This window comes from Amphibalanus amphitrite, unplaced genomic scaffold, assembly GCF_019059575.1.
Source record: "Amphibalanus amphitrite isolate SeventyFive unplaced genomic scaffold, NRLGWU_Aamphi_draft 001527F_arrow, whole genome shotgun sequence".
In the NCBI taxonomy this organism is placed as follows: domain Eukaryota; kingdom Metazoa; phylum Arthropoda; class Thecostraca; order Balanomorpha; family Balanidae; genus Amphibalanus; species Amphibalanus amphitrite.
In genome coordinates this window covers 126,700-148,824 of record NW_024883020.1, presented here as the reverse complement: position 1 = coordinate 148,824, position 22,125 = coordinate 126,700, and the positions used below count along the sequence as shown (strand labels likewise).

The following is a 22,125-nucleotide window of genomic DNA, read 5'->3' as shown; positions in this document are numbered from 1 at the left end:
AAATGATAACTAACATTCTCAACCCGTTATCACGATCGAGCAGTCGACAACGGGCCATGCGGTGCAGCATAACTTCAGGCGCATATCGTCCTGCCACCTATCGGACAGTACGAGCAGCTCAAGTATCGTCCGCCTCCAGTAGAGACTCGACTCTGCCGATTGCCGAAGCCCGGGATAACTATCGGTCTATACAAATCTGTTTCTGACTTCTGTATTATCCATTAGGCATTTTCGCCATTGCACATGGATTCTGTATGAGAGCATGACGACCTTAGGTCAATTTCAATATGTGTCATGTCATTTGCGGATGAGTAGGTAGGTAGGTATACCTATTTGGCTGTGCTGAGTGCTGACCCCTGACGTACGTACAGCCCACCGCTAAAGTAATGTAGGGTTTTACCAATCTCAACGGTTGGCTTTGACTGGCGATTGTTTAACCCTCGCACGACCAGGCCATTTCTCATAACACGAACGACCGGGGGGGGGGTTGTTACGACCCCCCTGGCGTTTCGAAACGGAAGGTCGTAGAGCTTAGCGGAAAAAAACCACGGATTGCTCTCAACGAGATCTCGCGATTGGTGGTATATTTTTGGTCCTAGGTCAACATTTGACCTACTTATGACCGGTCAAAGGTCAAATTTTCCGAAAAAATCAAACTTTTTCAACTTTCCGCGGCGATTGCAGCAAAACGGTGGGAGATATCGACTTGAAACCTTCACTATCGTATTCCTTGATCAATTCTCTATCGTTTGGTATGTATTTCGTTTCCCTAGCTCTAGAAATGGCGCGTTGGGAGCGCCGGAAGTCGGCAAGGTCACAGTCGGCGGCAGAAATTCGAAAAATCAAAATTTAAATTTTTGAAATCTGATTGTATTTTTGGATTTGGGAGGTCCATTTGCTCCCTATAGAAGCTAATATTGCTGCATATTCCCATTGAGGTGACAAGAATTAGCAAAATAGTGGTTCGGGCGCTTTTCAAAAATAGTACCGGACGCTGTTCCTCTTGTGACGTCATAGCTCCGTGACCTGATCTGACCCGGTCAATTTTCTTGCACCACACGATAGCCAATGCTTGCCCCAAACATGGGAAGTTTCATCATGATCCATCAAACAATGTGGGTATCACCGGCAGAAAACCTAGGGATTCGGCGCACACGTTTGGTAACTGTCGGCCGGAGGCTGTACCTCTTATGACGTCATAACTCCGTGACCTGACATGACCCGATCATTTTTTTTTCGGCAAAAGATGCGCAAAGGTTGACCCAGAGGGTATTGAAAATTTCAGCCCGCTACGACAAGCCGTTTAGCGTGCACTTCGAAAAAACCTCAGGGGGGGGGTTGATACAACCCCCCCCCCTAGGCGTTCTAGGGTTAATGCAGAGTGATCGAAAAGAAGATTCAATAGATAAAGTTGCAGCTGCAAGGGTGACGATACATATAAGCTACATTCAAAGTTTCATTGTAGTCTGGCTAATCGTTCCTAAGCTTCAGAAGAAGAACATACCCATGACTGAAACCACACATTACTTCTGCTGTGGACTGTACCTATCAACGAACTTGGAATACCGAACAGAGGAGCCGGAGCAGTCTGATATTTCGTGCCTTACGATCAATTTATGTTAACAATACATCATTAAACATTAACCCCTCATTTGACCTATTGTTCCAACTTCAACCCCTCATACTCGTATCGCATGTGAGAAATGAGCGAAGAATATGTCTTCTGTCATATAGGAACCTTGGCCTCCTGCTCATTACAGTAAGGCGAGCTGGTTTCTTTACCATATGGAAAAAAGGCATAGGAATAGAAAGAGTAATAAATAAGCAAAACTCATATATTTATGGTACAAGTTATTTGCTCACAATGTCTACTTGCAGGTTCATTCCACCAAAACACATCCCTATGTATATCTGGCTGCAATTTTCATGGTCTCGATACTGTTTTCAGCGGACCACTGCTGGCCATGTTGAAGCAGGTCTGATATTCCCCTCCCTTCAACTGGCCGTCTCCGGCGCTGTGCCGCCGCCGAGCAAGGTTCGTCTCACTGGCCTGATTGCCTGCGGCGCCCGGCGACCCCTGAGACGTTCCTGGCGCAGCCGCGGCCTGATTAAGCCGCGGCCGGGTGCGCCGCAATCTGCCGCAGACGCGCTGCATATGCCGCTAACCGTGTTAGCGTGGCAGCCGGGCCGCCGGCGGTGGGCGGCAGGTGATACATGCTCCCACCGGGAGCGGCCGCGAGCTCGACTCGGGACGTGGGCTGAGACGGCTGCAGCCCTGCAGGAGAGTGCTGCAGCCCGGCAGCCAGCTGCAGCCAGCTGCAGAAGCCCAGCGGCTCAACACCGCAGCTCGGCGGTCGACCGTTGGCTATCACAGCAGCCATGTGTGGGCAGTAATCGCCACGCCATGTGTGGATCGCCCATGATCGTAAATACATAGGTACATACATACAATCCATTGCAATGATGATAGTGAACGTTTTTCTCTTATATTTCTTATTGCATTTTAATATGAAAACTCTAGTATTTTACTAGCGAGTATTTTATTTGTGATACACGATTGAAAAATGTCCTAAATAAAATCTAGTGAATTTTACTTGTGTTGGAAGGAAATAAAGAAGTTGACACGCTACTCTCAAAGGTGGCGTAAATTTCATGCATATTGATGAAACTATATACACCATCCAGTAGGTATTTGTTAGTTGTTTGAGGTAACCTCAGATGATAACTTTAAACATCGTTCCTTTCTTCTTAGGAACCAAGCAACAAAATCTGCATCACCTAATTTCCAACATTGAACTGTCAATCTGACATACCTTTTTCAGCTTATTGCCAACTTTCAATTGCTGCTCGACGAGTGAATAAACGATAACTCAAGTTCTAAGCCCCTGATGTCGATATTGTTACCTACTCGTTAACTTTTGCCACAGTTATACACTACACACAACTGTAAACAAAACTTGGAAATAACAGCTTGCTCTCCGACTACATATAACTTCGGGTCACTAATTCATTTTTTAACGTGGACAGCTAATTACTCATATCACTGAACCCATCCATTTTTCAAGTTCAGTGCATCGACCTCATACTAAACGCAGCCCCAGCGAACCCCTCGCCGTGCTTTGTTTCCATGAAAGGGAGCCGGGCGGGTTTTATTATCACCGCCGATACGAGGGTGACATGGCGTCGGTTGGTGGTGACAGGAGGGCTCCCACAGCGGCCTGCGACACCCTCCATCCCTTCCTGTAGGGATTGTTTGCTGTTCGTGCCCCCTTTTCCTCCGCTTTATGCCGCGCTCTGCTCGGCAGTCGGTCACTCAGTGCGATAATGTCGAATGTCCGTATAACATACAAAAGATAACATGAATAGGGATCAGATAAAAGAGGGAGATAGTTTTAGTCGATGGTGCAGTAATGCGCTGCCATGTGACGGCACTATTGACATGTGCCTGCAGTCGACAAGTCATTGGCAAGGCAACAAGTCCAAGGCATCTTGCTGTTCTGTTATTTTCTTATTTATTGTCTTCGTAATGATTGGGATTGCTGATCAGCTGGGCTGGGCTGCAGCATTCGTTCATTTCACTCTCCTCACCATCCTCCTCACTCATCATCACCATCACATCATCATCTCATCATCATCACCTGCCTGCACAGTGCACCCTCTCTCCGTAGTCCGTACTATCTGTGTTAGTGCTCACCATCAATGTCCATCGTCCTTTTCCCGCTCGTGTCTGTCAGCCGCCGTCGGTACACCGTTACACCACCCATCCCGACTGCCTGCTCTGCTAGCGGCAATAGAAACGCTGAGCGCCCATCGGCCGCGCGGCGTGCCCTCATCGGACGCATTTGCACATAATCCAATCGGGAGCGAGCCGCTCGATCCGAACATGATTGGCGACCGTGACTAGCGTGTCTGGGTCGCCGTCCCGCCGCCGTCCCGCCGCTGTCCCACCGCTCCGGCACCGCTCTCAATGCCCGCCCGTCCGCTCCCAAAGGAACTGCGGGAGCTCCCGCCCGTCCAACACAAAGCGCAATGGATTTAAATACACGGCCGGTATCGGCTGTGCGCCAATCATTTCGGCCATTAGGGCTACAATGGGCCAGGACGGGGGATCATATGACGGCGGCCTCGCGGCGAGGGGAGAGAGAGACAGTGGCGGCGCGCTGCGGCGAGCGGCGGCGCGGCGGCGACAGACGTGGCGCCACCTCCGAGCCGAAAGGACCAGCTGCAGAGGACCGGGGCGAGTGAGAGTGAGAGGAGAGCGCCGGTTAAAGGGAGAAGGTGAGAGTGAGGGAGGAGACCACCAGTGTCAACATTGGAGACGGCGCAACAAATCTGTCAATCGAGTGATCCGCTGCGGACTGAAGAACACCATCATTTGTCGAAAAAGGAGCATATCTCATCAAAAACACAACTTCAGCACATATAAAGGTGAGTACATACCATAGTCGAACGTTGCGGCCCCCTCATAAGTTTTATGTTTACATTTTATCGTGAATTGGAGGAAGACCTTTCGGGTTTCAAAATAGGATTTGTTTCCGCCGTGTATATTTAGCGTGAGCGGAACTATACCGTCTCAATATAGCCGACCAGACAGGTTCCGAGGACGGTTCAGTCCCCCGAAGAAGGGGCTCAGGGACTCTAACAGGATGTCATTAGCTTTCAGTAGGCCGGCATCGGTGATGCTTTTCAGTTCTGCTCCTTATCTATTTAGGAAGCGATTCTTTCTTACGCAGATATTTTATGTGATCGTTCGGGGCTGGTTTGTTCGGTTCGCTTGGATTTCTTGAACATCCTTGTCTTTCCGATTTATTACTGTCGGGGAAGTGTTGAGTAGCTTCAATACTTCTGAACCTAATCGAATACCTTTTATCACTACACTTGACTGTCCTGCAGCCCCTAAGGTCTACAGCTGTCATCAGTGTGCCAAATGCCTTATATACCCACCTTTGTCAGCGGAAATTAGTTCACGGCATGTTGGGTCCTTTGGCAAACGGTATGTGATATCACAATTGTATCGCTCATCTTTCTCAAACGAGACTGATTCTGATTCTGCGGATCCCACACGGATCCATTTCAGGGATCCTCTCCCGACACCGCTGCTGGCTGATCTCGGATCGTCGGCAGTGCGTCGGTATCGTCGGCAGTGCGTCGGTGTCGTCGCGTCGGCGCCGCCCCGCGAGCCCGTCCCTCCGCGGTGGGCGGTCCGACAGCAGTTCGCGCAGTGGCCGCAGCGCGGCGCTACCGTCGCAGCCGGCCGGTATCTGCCCTGAGTTGTCCTCCGGCTGGGGAAGGGCGCTGGTCCAGGCCGCTTTATCTGGTCACAGCCGGGATGGCTGCCCAGCGCCTGGAGTCGGAGGGTAGCCTGCTGGCCACGGAGGCTCCCAACGTGCTGTGCACGCGGCTGCCGGGCCACTGGCGCTCCAACAAGACGCTACCGACGTGTTTCCGCGTGGTGTCACTAGATGGCATTAGTGACGGCACGGAGGTCATCCTGCGGGCTGGCAATGAGGACAATCCGTGTGCCGAGGTCCGTAACAACCGGGCCGTCATGAAGGGTCAGGTGGCCAAGTTCTCCGACCTGAGGTTCGTCGGCAGAAGCGGTAGAGGTGAGTGGAAATATTAAGTGCGGGACTTTCAGCTAATCGTAGTGTCACATCCTCAGCCCAATTCATTAGTGATGGCGAGCGAGATAGTCACACGGTTAATGAGATTTCGACAAATCAAATATCGACATCGACGAACAATTTCGACAAATCAAAATGGTTCCTCTATTTTTATAAAACAACTCGTTATGATGCAAGCAGGGTCAAAAGGATTTACCCTATGAAGTATAAGTAAAACTTAACGCCACGAACAGCGGCGCAATGCGTTGCAGTGCAGATATCACTTCTTACCGCAGTGGCTGTGTTGTGCCTTGTTATGAAGAAGTACCTACCTTTAATTTGGAATGAAATGTTTTGAATTAGATGCGCAATGAATACTCCAGTTCTATTAATGACGTTCGAGTAAATTATTCATGCATTTATACGACAACAAGATGCTTAAACATTTCACCTTAGGCAGAGGTCTGATGGTTATTAATTCAAAGCAACCCCTAATAATGGCCGAATGTCCTGCAGCTTTTAAACGCTGTCCCTTGCCCCTTATGTCGGCCATAATGACAAATAAATACACTCATCAGAAACATCCACATACTAGCTACATACTCGGCATATGGTTTACAACGATAGCAGCATCACCATGTCGTGCTTGACCAATTAAATGAGTCATTAGGATCAGTTAGGCCGCTGCAATGCACTAATCATCTTCTACAGTTTCTATTGCAAGGTGACTTGGTGACTACATGGTTATGAATTACGGCGTGCATGTTGATACTTTGTGGCGCTTAATATGCAGTGATAACTGCCATTGGGTCTCGTTGAAGGAGCGTCCAATGTCCCACGTAATGCATTGGTTGAAAGCGATGCAGTTTGACTGGGGTGGCGTATTATTATACTCATATCTCAGTAGTGATGTAGTCCACTTAGGCATGAATATTGGCCCCATTGTATTTTTCTACAAAGCAATTACTCATAATTTTGAAGCAGGACATGTCAGGTATCTTTTACCGTATTGTTATTGTTATGTAACACTGATTGACTTTCACATGATGATAGTGCTTTAGATCCAGTAAAAAAAGAAACTTGATGATACATTTTTAGTTCAAGAGTCAATGAGCTTTCTTATAAATGGCCGCCAAAAATTATCTCCCTTATAATCTTGCTTATATTTGTTTATGTTTTGTATATGAAGGTGCTTACATTTGCTGATGTTTTTGCCCCTGTCACGGTGCCCGCGCCCGCGCCGTGGCAGGGCGAATGAATGAATGTATGGAAACGAGTGGCGGTGACATAATGATACACTCTCCACACTCACTTAAAAAAAAAATAGTCTAAGGCCATTCAAGGTAAGATCGCCAGGTCACGTCAAGTGAACCAAACAGAAAAGCTCGCTATAGTTTAACCAACTCAACGGTTTTTTTTTTAAACTTCCAGTGCCTATTTGATGAGGATCAGCAAATACATCAAACGAAGAGATAGGATTTGTATACCACTGAAATAAGTCCGACTTATTTTTCCGCACTCTCAATCACAAGTCAAGTTATCTAGAATGCATTTAATTACTTACTAGCTTAATAGCATCTCATATTTTACATTTAGCCTTGACCCGGTTCAGGATGATTCCATCTCATATGCTCTAAGAAAGTTCTTCCTTGACCATTTGTCAGTAAGCATGGAGTTTGGCAGCAAAAATGTAAATTTGTAATGTTGCATGTAAATATGTAAATATGCATGTATTCAACTGCTCTTTTAACCCTTGCCGACAGAGGGGGGGGGGGGCTCAGGTCTGTCAGGTCTGTCCGTCTCACCATTACATATAAGTCAATGAGAAATCACGGAAACTGCTAACTATTTTGGCGCCGGGAATGATTTAAAACTACCTCAAACATATGAAATCATGATTACATGCGCTCTTTGCAAAGTCCCATGTTTCACTTTTGCATCTTTGACCTTGCATGACGTCATAACTGACGCCATGCAAAGACACCATGACGTCATGTGACGTCATCTATTACGTAACAAAGGTCATACGTGTTTTGTGTCAATAACTCCTGATCAAATTGTTCTAGCAAATCAGAAAAGTCATCATGGTCTCGAGAAGACTCGCCAAATCAAATGGTATGCTATAATATGATCCCCTTCAAGGCCAACTTTGTGACCTGAATGGCACTGACCCAGCCTTCACCTAGGGTCAACACCTTAACTTGACCTCATCCGAACAAAAGGCATTCAAGCATGAAGAACACGATGGTGCGAAAATGCGGCTCTGCAACGATTTTTGACGAAGATATTTACCAAAAACCAAACTTCCACCTTGGGGCACCTGACCTGACCTCAGAGGTCAGGTCTGATCTGAAACCTTACATAAGCTTGGGTACCAGTAACTGCGTCTCGTAACTGCGCACGCGCTGCTTTTTGCACAAGGCACTAACTCAATTGGAAGCGAAACGGTGAGGGGGCCATACCCCTCTCCACCCTCGACCGGCGCGCATATGTATAGAAAACCGATTGTTTCGGCGAGTGTTTGAGAAATTGCTTGAATATTTTTGTTTTCAAACAAAAACACGGTAGATAACTATGTTCTTAGTTTTGCGCTTCCCTAGCCAGGGGCGGCGGATTCGGGGGGGCAGGGGGGCAGCTGCCCCCCTGGCAAATTCGTGGGGGGGGGCAAAAGTATCTTTTTGCCCCCCCCCATAATTTGTGACAAAGCCAAGAAAAGAAACCATATACCTGATTATGCTGTTCGATCATCTGAAGATGTAACCAGATGCCCATATACTTTATCATACGTTGCCTTTCTTAAATGGCAAGCGTTCGCGTTCAATTGAAGTTTTCCTCTCTTCAACCTAGTTTTGGAGGCATTATAAGCGTCAGCGTGACGCAGCAGCAACCCAGGCCTTCAGTGACCGTTTACAGGGGCGACGGATACGGGGTGGCAGAGGAGGCATCGTCCCCTAAGAAACTTTTGGAGGAGGGCAAACGCATATTCTTGCCCCTCCATAATTTGTGCCTTAAACATGAGGAAAATTTCCATAACCTGATATTGCAGCTATGCGCTCCTACAGTTTGTCCCGGTGCCTTTTGAATATGTGTAAATGCTAACCATTTCCGCTTTATATCATTTTTTTTTTGTCTTTTCAGGTTCGATTTAGAGATATTTTAAGCGTGCAAGAGACGCAACTCATACCTTCAGTGGTCGTTTGCCGCTATTTTGTCCCTACATAAATGCCGAATCGCAAGCGAGCGGAGACTGAAGGGCTCTAGCCATTCGCTTGCGGGTAGTTAGGACTAATGAGCGCTCATAATAAGCCACTCCCCTGATTTTTTTCGAGCGCAAGTTTCCAGCGCATAAAATGGTAAACGCTGAGGTCGTACACATTGACCGCATTGACCAATGCACGGTATGGTATGACACCCAAAGGCCAGTCATCAGAGATCTGCTTTGGGCATTCGGAGGCTTGTGTGGGGCCAGTGTAAAAACTGGATGTTCACAGTTCAGTATCCGCTTTATTTCGATTTCACTATTAAAAAATTAAATATTAATGTTGGAAACTTTTGAGGGTTAGGGCACTGATCATTAGTGGGCCCCCCTCTGTCTAAAGGCTGGCTATAGAATAAAGAGCATCAAACACGAACAGTAGCGGCGGAACACCTTCAATTAAAGGGGGGGGGGGCACTGCCGACTTTTGGTCCCTTTCTTTCCTTGCAACGCCCATATCGCTAACGTTAAAATGCCAAAATCAAAGGGGGCACGGTGCCCCGGTGCCCTCCCCGTTCCGCCGCCTATGAATACGAAAGCAAAATCTAAGGCATTTGGGAAAAATGAGTATGCCCCGCAGCGTTCGATAACAACCACCTTCCAGTGGGTCAAGCCAACGGGGCCCAAGTCATATACCTAATGGCACTTAACGACAGCACTAACCTTGTCTCACTTTTCGTTGAAGTCTGTTCCGAATGGTTTCGGCCACAGACTGGCTGCACTGAGGTCATTTGGTATGTGCAACTGTAATTAAAGCCACCTAAGGCGCCCTGACCAGGCTGAAGCTGGGTTGGAAATGCTTCGTCTTTGCAGATACCACTGGCCGCTATTCTCGAGTGCCTGAACCGGTAGATGTCGTGGCAAGATTTGGTGTGATAAGTTGAACCTTTTACCGCAGTCAGCGCACCCTAAAGCCCTAAGAAAGAAACGCCCCACCCAGAGCTTCTGGATTCTCGTTCCAGGCCACCGTTCCTTCACCCCAGCTCGCCGCCGCGCTCCCTCACCTCAGCCCTCCGTTCCCAGCTTGACGAGCGTTTGGGCCTTATTAAGCCTTGCTGTAGGCTTCCTGTATAAACCCATCGAGACAGCCCGTCTCGGTGAGCTTAGTTGGCAAACTACTGCCATTGGGGAGGGTTTCTGGCGGATCACTGTCCCAATAGGTTTAGATGCGACCGACTGTGTCTGAATGTTTGAGCGGTCTCCTCCCGCTGTGAGCTAGTTTCAGTTGATATCTGTCTCAGAAATACTTTTTAAAGGAAGGTTAAACGGAAATAGAACGTAAAATGAACAGAGGAAATGGTAACGAGTTACCTCATTGAAGAATAGCGCTCGCCTACTTCAAAAGGGTTGGCACCGTTCTTCAACATCTGATATGCGATCGGGGTATGGCATAATTTTTCCCATTGGAGCTTTTTTCTAATACAGCAACAAGAAAAGCGTTTCATCGTCCACTGGCGGATCCAGGGAGCGGGCATTTAAAGCAAATATTTACTCCCCCTCCCCCTGGCCCCTGCATCGCCCGAAATAGACAAAACGTACCTTCCTTATGTTTCCTAATAATAACACTTTTATCAGGATTTTTTTTTTGTTTTATACTGTTCAGCAGTAGGTCCGTAAGGAATCGAAATCCGAGGAGTTTTTGGATTTTGGACACTTTTTTTGGGGGGGTATGTCCCATACAGCGTCGAAAACGCCTTTCTGGATCCGCCTATGACATCATCTCGACTGGGATCTTGCCCCCCCACGCCAAAATCGAATCCGCCGCCACTGTCCCTAGCCATACCTCATTGATGCAGGATGCTAGAGCCATTGTCATTGCCGAAAATGTTTGGGTATTTTACATAGGCAATGCAATACAATAGTGAACCGTATTCAATAGGCTTAGGTCACGAGCAACAAAAATCAAAAGTTGTATGACCCGAGTCGCTCAGCGTTCGCGACTCAGCCCATCGTTCTAAGATCGGTCGTGACGTCATCCAGCGTCGAGTCAACCCCTCCCAGGGGACTGCCCCGGGATCCCACTGTGTCAGCCAGCTGCCTCTCGAGCTCCTGCTGGCTGGTGGGCCGCCGCCGGCGCTGCTTCTCCCTGCTGCCTCTGTCCCTGTGCGTACACGCGTGAACGGGGAGCGGTCGCCGGCGGCGGGCCCACTCTGCCCGGCGTGTAATTAGAATTACCTTCAACGGCTGCCGGCGGGCAGACAGCGGGGAGTCGCCGGTCGGCGGGGGCGGGCCCGGCAGCGGGATGTTCGAACTCGGCCTCCGCGCCGTGTCGGTCCGGCCGCAATTATCCGGCGCCGGTAGCGCGCGCCGACCTGCCAAACGGCAGAGAAACGACCGGCCGCACGACTAATTTGCATTGCACAGGTGTTGATGCAGCAGTATGGCACACCTAGGGGGCCGGCACCGGTGGCAGCCGGCGTGAAATATGGCCCGTGCGGCCGCATCGCTCACCGCACGGGGGCCGTGTGTGGCCGCGGCAGGCCGCTGGCGTGACCGGCGGCAGTGGCCCGGACCGAGCGGGGCGCATCCCGGGGCCCCACCTGCAGCCCCCCCCCCGCCCCCGCCGCAGACGCCCCGCCGAACCACGCACCGCAGCTCGACACTGCGTAATTCATAAATCTTGTATACTGCGCCGATGTGACTAGGCAATTTGCTCTATGGTCAGCGTAATGACGGCCTTTGTTGGCGGCAATGATTGGCCGAGAGGGTAACGAATTGCACGGCGCCACCCGTTACTCAAATATTCAACGCCCGAGTTGAGTCACCGGCAATAGACAACTTTTGCAGAATTTAGAAAAAATGACGATATTGGGAAAGTTTGTGAATGGAGACGGGCTGAGGTGCGCTTTAGTGCTTTAGTTTGGCAGCGCGCATGGCTGGATTGAGTTGTAATACATTTTTATGTGTAAATGATACCATTCAACCCCATTAGCACGCATTAAATGATCCATAACGCCGACGAAGGCTCTACGTCGCCCCATGGTAGCGGCGTGATAGATAGTGAACCGCACTCATCCATCCCGGTTACGACATCTGAAAGGGCTGTTCCAGTCCTAACAGCACATGCTAGACCAATTAGCAACACGAAAATTACGGACCGCGCGCGGCGCTCTACAGTCCGGCCATGGTCCGCCCCCAGCCGCAGCGGGCCGCGGGTCTGACTGGACCCACGGTCCACCTCTGCCGCACAGTACGGACAGACAGGGCCACCACCGGCGGGCCGTGCGCGGTTCCGTGTCAGCGGCCGGGCGCATCCTTCCGGCTGGCCGGCACAGAGGCACACGCGCCGTCTGCAAATAGCACCCGCATTACCGGCCCTAAAATGGGCAAATTGTCGTTGGAGCGCGTTCGTCGTGCTCCTAATGGTGATGGATCAGGTCATATGAGTCAGCATCCGGTGTTTTACCCCGCTAAGCGGCGTGTCCAGCGCCCGGCCCATGGTAATTAAATTAGCGTGCAGGTGGCCGCGAGAGGTAGCGGCGGGCAGAGATGACCGGTGGGCTGACTGTGGGCCGCGTAGGACCAGATTCGGCGGCCGGTAAATACACGTCGGGTTAGGACACAGTGGTCGATTGGGAACTACCTGGTTGAACCAAACATATGGCGAGGGGGCTATCGCCCAGGTGTTGTTATTTTACAGAACATACGGACGTACACAACCCAGCGATTATTCAATTACTCATTATTCAAATTGCAGTTTGTATGCTGATAACGCGCGGTTCAAGGCTTGGTAAATTGCGTTCATCACACCTTGTTTCCGTTTAAAAATGACCATGATGATAACCTGCATATCACATTTGATACTGTTCTTCGTAAGAAAACTGGTGTGCTCCACAAACATCAATCATCTAATATTCTTTTAAGGCTCGTTGTATGTAAGGCATTTGATGATATCGTTTTTTTTTTTGTTTTACTTTAATGACCTCCTTACAATGATAATGAAACTTTCATCTCAATTCGTTTATTTTTATATGAATTTTCGGCCACGGGCCATGATCACATATACATATAGTCAAAAGCAAAGTCAAAAGCAAGTTTTGACTTTGCTTTTGACTATGTATATGTGATCATGGCCCGTGGCCGAAAATTCATATAAAAAATAAACGAATTGAGATGAAAGTTTCATTATCATTGTAAGGAGGTCATTAAAGTAAAACAAAAAAACGAAATCATCTAATATGGTAAATTATATTCGTGATTAATGTGCCGTGATGACTATTACATAAACAATGAGGCTACACAGAAATAAATTTTATCCCCATTTTCAGAACACTATTTGAAAAGTCTAACTTAACGGTGAAACAGCTCAAAATGATGTTACAAAGCATTAAAATCTAGAAATGTATACAATGTTGCAGGATTTATTGACTTCCATAATATGTACGACTACATAATAATATGTACATTCCATAATATGTACTATATGTACACGAGTACATATAGTTAGCCATGTAGAATATTGCAGTCCTTTCGATTGAGATTTTCGAATTTATGCCCGTATATAACAAAAAACAAGTTTTTGAGCGTATTCTCAGCCCTGGACTTGAGAATAACAGCCCTGAATCGCGATCATAAACGTGTTGCATTCAGCGAAATACATAAACTAAAAGGAAGAAGAAGAAATAAACGAAACAAAAATGCGGTAGCTGAAAAAAAAAATTGTCGGTGGCGTGTGCGAGTGCCCCGTGTAACCTTCTCTTTACCTGTGTGTGTGTGTGTTGCAGGGAAGCAGCTCAACGTGAGCATCACGCTGATTACCAAGCCGATGCAGGTGGTGATGATCGGCAGGGCGATCAAGGTCACCGTGGACGGACCCAGGGACCCGCGCAACAAGTCACGTGAGTTTAACAGGACACGGGTAGTTGACCCAGGGCGACGCGGAACAAAGTCACATGAGTTGAGCGGAACCCACGAAGCTTGCTCTTACCCTATCGGGTGTTCTCCCAAAATCAATGACATGATCTCGCAGTTTTAACCTTACTGATCTAAGTTGAGACTAGTTTGCTGTACTCTTGATGTCGTCCTCCCCCCCGGCCCCCCCCCCAACCTAACCTGACCCCTCTTCTGTTCCAGGTTGCGACTTCTACCCTGGCCTGGGCTTCCCGAACCCGTGGCTGGAACATCGTCTGGCAGGTCACCTGCCCCCGCTGGCTGCCGCCTGGTTACCTGGCTTCCCGGGCCACCCGGCGGCCGACCCACGCCTCAGCGAGGCTCTCCTGCACGGCCTGAACGGTGAGCTAGACGGTGGGCCGCGGGTTGGATGGGGAGAGTCAAGAATTTGTGTTTGGTGCGAGGTAGAAGAGTGGATGGTGTGAATGCGTCATGAGGGGAACATTTGTTTTGAGTCTGTATAAGGGGCTTTTCGAATAAGTATGAGGTTCGATCTAGTGTGTAAAGGGAGAGCTTGAGGGTTTCACTTTACGAGACTATAGGAGGAAAATGATAGCGTATTCAGTTCTGATTTCTTGTCGTCAGTGAGAATCTCTGTCACCATCTCAAACTGTCCGTCCCCAGCCTGACCCCTCCCACACTTACCAACACCCCGTTTCTGTTTCAGGTGGTCTGGCCCGCTCGCCGCTGACCTGCCTGTCCAGCCGGGCGCCGCTGCTGACCAGCGCCCCACTCCCTCCCCCCGCCGGGGGATACGGGGCGCCGGGGCCGCGGTCCGCCTTCCACGCCCGTGCGCGGCCGGCCGCCGAGCCGGGATGGTCGCCGCTGGCTCTGCTGGTGCCATGTCCGCCCAGCGGCTGCTGGCCAGCAGTGGGGGGCGCGGCGGGTCAGCAGGGGGGTCGGAGGGGGCCGACTCGCCCTGTGCCGCCAGCCCGCGGTCACCGCCGACGGCTGAGGTGACGGACGGGGACGGCAGCCCGACCAAACTCTGGAGGCCGCATGTGGACTGAAAGGGGAGGGGAGGGTCCAGGGAGGGAATAGATCTCATTGTGAGGCGTGTGTTGGAGTGATATTGTACTGCAGACGGTGTTATAATAAATGTGCTTATTTATAAATAGTTTTTTGTCATTAAAATAAAGCTTATCCGTATCACAATCTAGTACCGTCGGTGCGTAAATATTAAGTGCAATGCGACGCAATATCATTAAACTTATGGAAAGCGTAGTTCTGCTGACAATCGTACTCATATTTGGACTAATCTCACCTGAAGCCTGCCACACGCTGTCCTGCATTCAGTAATATGTTTCATTCCAGCGTCAGCCGGTGTAACATACAATCAGCCTAAGTTGCGGGGCTGGTTTAATAAAACGAATGCCACCGCTTTCTCGGTTGCCACCTTTCTCACAGCCTGCTTTTACATTCCACGTTCAGCCAACGACAGCCATGCAAATTACATCCCTTTTCAGCCACGCGGATTTTCCCGTCCAGTGAAACACAATACGAATGAATTAAAACTCTTGATTGGTATTTAGATTGGGAAGCCTGAAGCGCGCGTGCTGGGGGAAATTTGACGGGTTTCCAGGGCGAAAATGTCACCAAATATGCAGCCCTGGTGGAGACGATAGCGTGGATTAGACGGCGAATGGCCGCCAGTGGAGTGGCGAAGAGAAGCGAGGGAGGAGAAGAGGAAGGAAATAGACTGCGTGCAATATAAACACGAACCGAGATTAGAAGGGTGTGACATATATTATTTTCGGGACTACGAATTTGGATATCAGCGGCGTTCTTACATATTAGCCCACAGCTGACTATGCTGACCGCTCGTAGACATCATCCACTAGATTTGGGGCCTCTTGACAAATGATATCAGTCAAATGATAATCCTAGGCTAACGTTATAGCTTACCTTAGAGCTTTCAAAGCGTCGATTTACTAAGAAATGCATTTGAAAATTGAAAATTTATCATGAAACTTGACGAGCCGTATCTACCTACATAGTTCTTATGAGGCGCCTTTCATATGGTGAAAAATTTGAAATTGAAACATTTGATTTCACACAGTGTGTGCAGGAATACAGATTAATTTTGCAATTCACCTTTGCATTTTCTAGTTTCGTTTTAAAGGTTGCTACATGCTTCGCAGCTGACTAGTCAGGTGAGGTGTATTTATGTGGCGATACCATTCTCGTGAAATCATACGGGTTATATTTAAAAAATCGTCGTGTTCTGTGCGTCGGATGTGCATACTCTTCACATCTAAACTGCACCTGGAAAATACTGCGTCAAAACAGCAAAATAGAACAAAGAACACCATGTCCCATTATGTGTTTTGGGCCTCGACTGTTGATGAAACACTTTTTGGGGAGATCCTTTAAGCCTAAAAGCACGCATGCTCCCCGGCCCGGTTGGGGAGCCAGGCCGCGGCGGCACCACTTGAAAGGCAGCGCGGCGAGCGTCTGGCCACGCTCCCCACCGCCGGGGGCGTCCCTCTCCCCGCGCACGCCCCTAATCTTTTATCTGCGCTCCCCCTTATAATTTATCCCGCATCGATTCGTTTTATCTAAAATCCATCCACGCGACTCTTTGTCATTGGCGACCTTTTATTCCCGTTCTTTATCCCCGAATCCCCTCGTCTGACCAGGCTGCATAATCGGCCGGCCAGAGAGCAAACCCCGCGCCCCGCCAGATTTCACCCCTGATTTGGCCGCTCCCGGCGCGCCCCTGTGTAATTTCGACGCGCCGCGCCGGCCGCCCCATCGGGCCACCTCGCCGATGAAGAAATCAGACGACATTACCGTGCCAGCTGACAGGCAGAACGGATGCCGGGTGGGGAGCCGCCGCCGCCACCGCTGCCGCCGCCGCGCGCCCGCTGTCGTCCCGCGGTACCCTGCTCGGCACAGCGGCGGCAGAGGGGAGCCGATCCGACTTATTGTTATGATGAAGAACAAATAATTCCCCAGTTGATGAATTATGCGAAAAGGGGTGGGATTAGAGCGGCTCAGCGGCGCCTGCGACCCTCTGATCCGCTGAGAGTGGGCCAGCCGCCGGCGTGACGCAGACTCGTCGCTCTGCCGTCCTGCTGCACGCCACAACAATGCAGCACTTGGGACAAACTTGGCGCAAATTACGGTGGCTCTGGTGGTATTCACTGGCTTGGCGCGGACGGCTGTTGTTCGACAGTCCTCGGGCTAATTGGTAGCAGGTTCAATTAACGCGAATCAATACCCCAGCTGGCTGATTACATTTGGGTATGGGTACAACAAAATGGAGCCCGGCGGCGTGAGAGCAAGCAGACAAGGGAGATTCAGATTGAAACATCGGTTTCTCCAGAGTCTGTAGTTAATTGTGAGCTTTAACAAGTAAAACTACGGAAACTGACCGTGCTGTATTTTTATATTGATCGCAGAAATTGTATCGTTTGCGTGTAACTTCTAGTAATGTAATATCTAATGCGTTTCTAACCAGACGAAATTACATATAATCAATGATTTCTCGCGCAAAACTCGAGAAGGCAGCATCGAGCGTCTCAATTAGTAAAGCTAATCTTGTGCATGTGTATTTCATAATTCAAACATGTGCATTAATTGATAAATTCAGATCTTCTTTGTAATCAGCTCAACTGTCCACAACTCTCATTCAATTCATTAATCATTATCTGCATTTCTGTTACCTTGGGTAGTCGTAAAAATAACCCCATGAAAATGTCGGACAACTTTCTTTTCTCATCTTAACCCGCGCGGGGCTGGGGGGTAAATTTTACCCCCCCCCCCCCTCGCGAATTTTTGCGATATCTCAAAAACGGCGGCGCGCAGCGCCGCCAAACTTTCAGTACCTTTTCTTACATCAATTTGACACGTTCCCTGAAAATTTGAGCGAAATCCGTCGGAAATTTGTTGAGATATTGACGTTTTAGTGACGTCATGTTCGCCATTTTCGCCTCAAAAACGGCAAAAGTTCAAACGCCGCTAACATCTTCATTTTTAAAGGAATCAAGACGTAACAAAAAAGGTTATACGTAATTTTACTTTGTCTATCAAATGGCTATCTCGTTTTTTTTGAAAATTTTGGATTTTGGCCTAAATTTTTTCAAAAAACTGACTTTTTTGGGAAAATCATTATAAAATCCAAAATTTTGAGTCTATCGAAAAAACCGGAAAAAATGTCAGAGAAGTGGTCTATGTGCACCTACATACCAAATTTTAGAAGAATCGGTTCAAAAATGTGGGAGTTATTCAAAATTTTATGACGTCACGACACACAAATTTTTTGAAAAATGACTTTTTTGGAAGTTCTAGACCTCGTACGAAAACAAAAATAGCACCATTCGATTCGCCGTGAAAAACTGCATCAGATAGACGCCTTTTTAGGCCTTAACAACCAGCTTCAAAATTTGACCTCACTTGACCTGACCTTGACCTGACCTCGACCTGAAAATCATCCAGAGGTGGTCCATATCACTTATTGAGTGTGCCTATTGAATTCTATGAGTAAAATGACCCATAAAACATGTGTCGCACATGCCCTTTTCTATATTTTGTTTTTTGGTGACCTGACCTGACCTGACCTGACCTTGACCTTGACCTCTGAATGATATTGTATGCAACGAATATTGTCTTGGTAGCCTAAGAACACGTTTTGGGCGATCAGTCTCAGTCCATGACTCCATTCTTCGGCAACTACGGTGCAAGGCCGATACTGTAGAAACTTGCAATTTGTACCCTTGACCTGACCTTGACCTTGACCTCAAACTTTAAATTAAGTACATGTTTTTAGTAGTTCGTGATGAGAGCTTTCGATTGGCGTTTGAATTTTCCAAATCGGACCATTAGTTCGGGAGATAACAGGGGGGTAAAATTTACCCCCCCCAGCCCCGCGCGTTCGGCTGGAGACCCCAGCCCCGCGCGGGTTAATAGATCATGAAAGGAACACATGAAGATTGACCGAGCGCGTAATCGTAAAATGGACAAAAATGTCACGGTGTTATCTTGGTATCTGTTTGACTTTGAAGCAATAACATAACCAGGAACCGAAAAACTGCCATCAATTTTCGTCGCCTTCCTCGTGTTCCGGCTGTAATCCTCCCGGCTCAACAGCTCTATCTCGCCGGCCGCAGCTCGCGGGTGCTGCGAGCCTGGGAGAGTATCGGCGCGTCAGTTTCCGGGCCGAGGACTGCTGGCCAAGTTGAGACCAAGTTGTGCCACTGGCAGCTCTCAAACTTTGCATCAAAGCGACCTGACGTTGAAGCCAGTCCATTTGGTATTTTGAAATTGATCCCGGTAAGCCGCTCAGCCGCTGGCAGCGGCAGTTTCTGCGGGCCTCGCCGGCTTGAGACCGGTCAGAACTGTCCGCTGTGTCGGGTGGTCACATCTAAAAATGGCTGATGTAACAGCAGTACAGCTGCTTGACTTACTGATTTACCATATATGTACTATATCTTAGATATTCGTTCGAACTGGGGAAACTTATGTTTGCAGTAACTCTTTGTCAAGTTTACGTAAATTTTTCGTTCTCTAGAAGTATATGAAACGCTCACCTTCATATTCTTTCATTCGGTCGTGCATATTGTTGACACAAATTATCACTCTCGAAGCAATGCTGTAGACAAAACTCTGAGAATACCCTCCAGTCCTAGCTCTGCACCGACACTTGCCGTTCTGATGTCCCAGAAGGGCTAGCGTGAGACTGGTGCCTGTGCTCTCTCTCTCTCTCTCTCTCTCTCTCTCTCTCTCTCTCTCTCCCTGTGCTCTCCAGACTCACAAACAACCAGCACTTGCACACACTAGTCACTACACTCATACTTGTGCAAAGAAAAAAGTCACATGCAGACAACTCATGTCTCTTTTTTACTAGCTTAACCGAATATGGCGTCAGCAATAGGTATTGATGGAAAATTCTAACAGGTCCATTAGCGTCGCCACGGGGGGGCAAGCGGGGCAGCTTGCCCCCCAACCTCGGACCGGGCACCCCCTGAGATCGATACAGATCCGATGAGATTTTGGAGTCGGGAAAAAATGGGGGTACCTTTCTGAGAATGCCTGTGAGGTCAGACTCGGTTGGAGCGTGCAGTTCAAACCAGAGTCTGACTCGCAGTCGCCAAAATCTTCAAGACTCCGAGTCCAGACTCGGAAATGTCAATGCTGCGATCCATTCCATGTTCCTAGTTCGTTCTTTATTACATTTTACAGCTGATTTTCATAAGTTTTGGAGTGCTGACACAATTTTCGTTCAAAGCGTGAAACGAAATCTTAGGGGCATTTCTCAACTCTCGTCAAATGTCTGCGACAGGCTCAAGTACCGTACAAGTGTCGCAGGGCTCATGAGCTTGCTTTAAACAAAGGCTCCTAAGGAGCTCCACTGAGCCCTAAAGAAGCTTTCAGAGGGCCCAAACCGGCCTCTGAAAGTTCCACTGGTGTCCATGTTCTCTGAGGGCCCATACAGGGATCTTCGAGCCTTCGAAGTTCGAACATTTCTGAGAACCTTAAATGGCCTCTGATAGTTCAGTCAAACTTTGGAGGCGACAGACCTTGCTAACCCCAAGCCGGCATCTGAGGGGTCACAGCTCACGTGTCCCTCTGAGGTCCGCAACACCATGTTTATTATGTCCCTACGTAGGGTCCTTAGGGATTCGACACAGACCCCGAGGGTTCACACTGTTATCCGAGGGCTCCAGGCTCACCCTGGGCCTAGTCTCTTAGCGCCCGCCGCCCACACTGGCTTCTGAGGGCCCCACCTTGGGCTCGGAAAGCCCTAAAGCACCACGTACACGTAAATATTTGAGGTGACCCACGCCGATCTCCGGGACCCTAAGCATGCTTCTGAGAGTCAGCACTGACCCTTAGTGGCCTGAAATGGCCTGGAAGTCCCAAACCTATCTCTGATGGATCCCTTGCCGCTATGCCGTGCGTAACTTTTGGTTCCGTTTAACAGTTTTTGTGCACGTTTGCAGCGCTTCCCTTCACACGAAAAACGAGAAACTTTCGTTCACACTCGAGTGAACAAAACACTTCCTCTTACTAGAGCAAAGATGAATTAGGTACTTCCGATTCACACTTCAGACATTCACTCTCCGCCGAATGCCCAACTTAGCTACGATCGGCGGCTGGGATAAGTCCTATGCATTTCACGTAAAACCTCTGCATGCATGCGTGAATGGATGTTTTAGCAGGGTGATCCGATTAAATGGAGCGTTTTTCACCTTTTTCTGGGTAATGATCATTAGAGTCGAGCGTCTGCACAGGGGCCCTCTGCAGTGCGTCGGCAATCGCAGCCACTATATACTAGTTATAATTCTACCAGTCGTTTTTGTCATGGAATTTCAAAATTTCGAATTTTTCTGTAAAAATTACTTGTCATAGCTAGAAGGAAACCTTTGTCACCATCGGATTCCTCGCACCATTGCGCGTCGAATGATATGTAAAACGAGTGAGTAAAGACTGGGGAAAGGCAAGTTTTAACACAAAAGTTGATTTTGCCCCCCCAACCGAAAATCTCTGGCGACGCCTATGAACAGGTCACTCGTAAATGTGGCTATGCGGATTACGGAGGCATGCTTTCAAACATAGCTTTAATTTTTCAACCGATGAACCAATAGTTATTAGCTCCTTTGTACGGTAAATATATTCCTTTGCTTTCCCTTGCATTCCCTTGTGTCTCAGTTCCCTCTGAGGCGGCGGGCACCCCGCGGTGCCGTCGGATCGTTCACATCTATGTCCGGAAGCTGCGCCACTGATGGCCGCCGGTCTAATGGCCGTGGGTCGACCGACCGACCGACGACCCGTCGGCCATTGGCGACCACCGGACGGTGCCCGCGGCCATCTCTGGCCTCACGGCCGGCTGTGGAGGCTGGGGCGGTATATCTGGCCATCTGGCCGTCCTCCGACCAGCCACACTGGCCGTTTTCACGACGGAATAGCAGGCATCTATTTGATACCAATATAATCCTTTGGTTCCTCAGGAATTTTAGTAGTTCTTTTTAGTAGGTTTACCAGCTTTCGAATGAATGGCGCGTTAGTTTGCTATTTTTCTATTAAATATCACATCGATTTACTTTATCTAAGGATTTATCACTAACATCAACATAAAGCGTAAGCACAATTATAAAATTATGAAATTATTAAATACTAGTACAATAGTTAAAAAAAGATACTGAGTTGCCACACTACAAAAGATATATTCATTTATGGCGCACGACAGACATTTAGAAAGCAGCGCCCTGTTTTATTGCACGCTGCTAGCCGCTTCCATTGGGTTTTGCAGGCCGACGTCATTGGTTGTTACACGTATGATGTCACGCGACTTGTGGCCTATCACGGCTCTTTAATGATCTCCACTAAATGAATGCAACAATGGCCTTTTAAGTTGATATCTGTGGCCATCTG

General features: G+C 48.6%; 1 protein-coding gene across 1 annotated transcript; it reads left to right on the top strand.

The window, feature by feature from the left end:
• Positions 1 to 5,116: 5,116 nt before the first annotated feature.
• LOC122373636 (segmentation protein Runt-like) lies at positions 5,117 to 21,476 on the top strand. The gene is made up of 5 exons (XM_043351911.1): positions 5,117 to 5,606; positions 13,584 to 13,697; positions 13,933 to 14,091; positions 14,417 to 14,593; positions 21,403 to 21,476. Exons 1-5 carry the CDS (start codon positions 5,330 to 5,332, stop codon positions 21,474 to 21,476), a joined length of 801 nt encoding a protein of 266 aa, XP_043207846.1. The 5' UTR covers positions 5,117 to 5,329.
• The last annotated feature ends 649 nt before the right edge of the window (positions 21,477 to 22,125 follow it).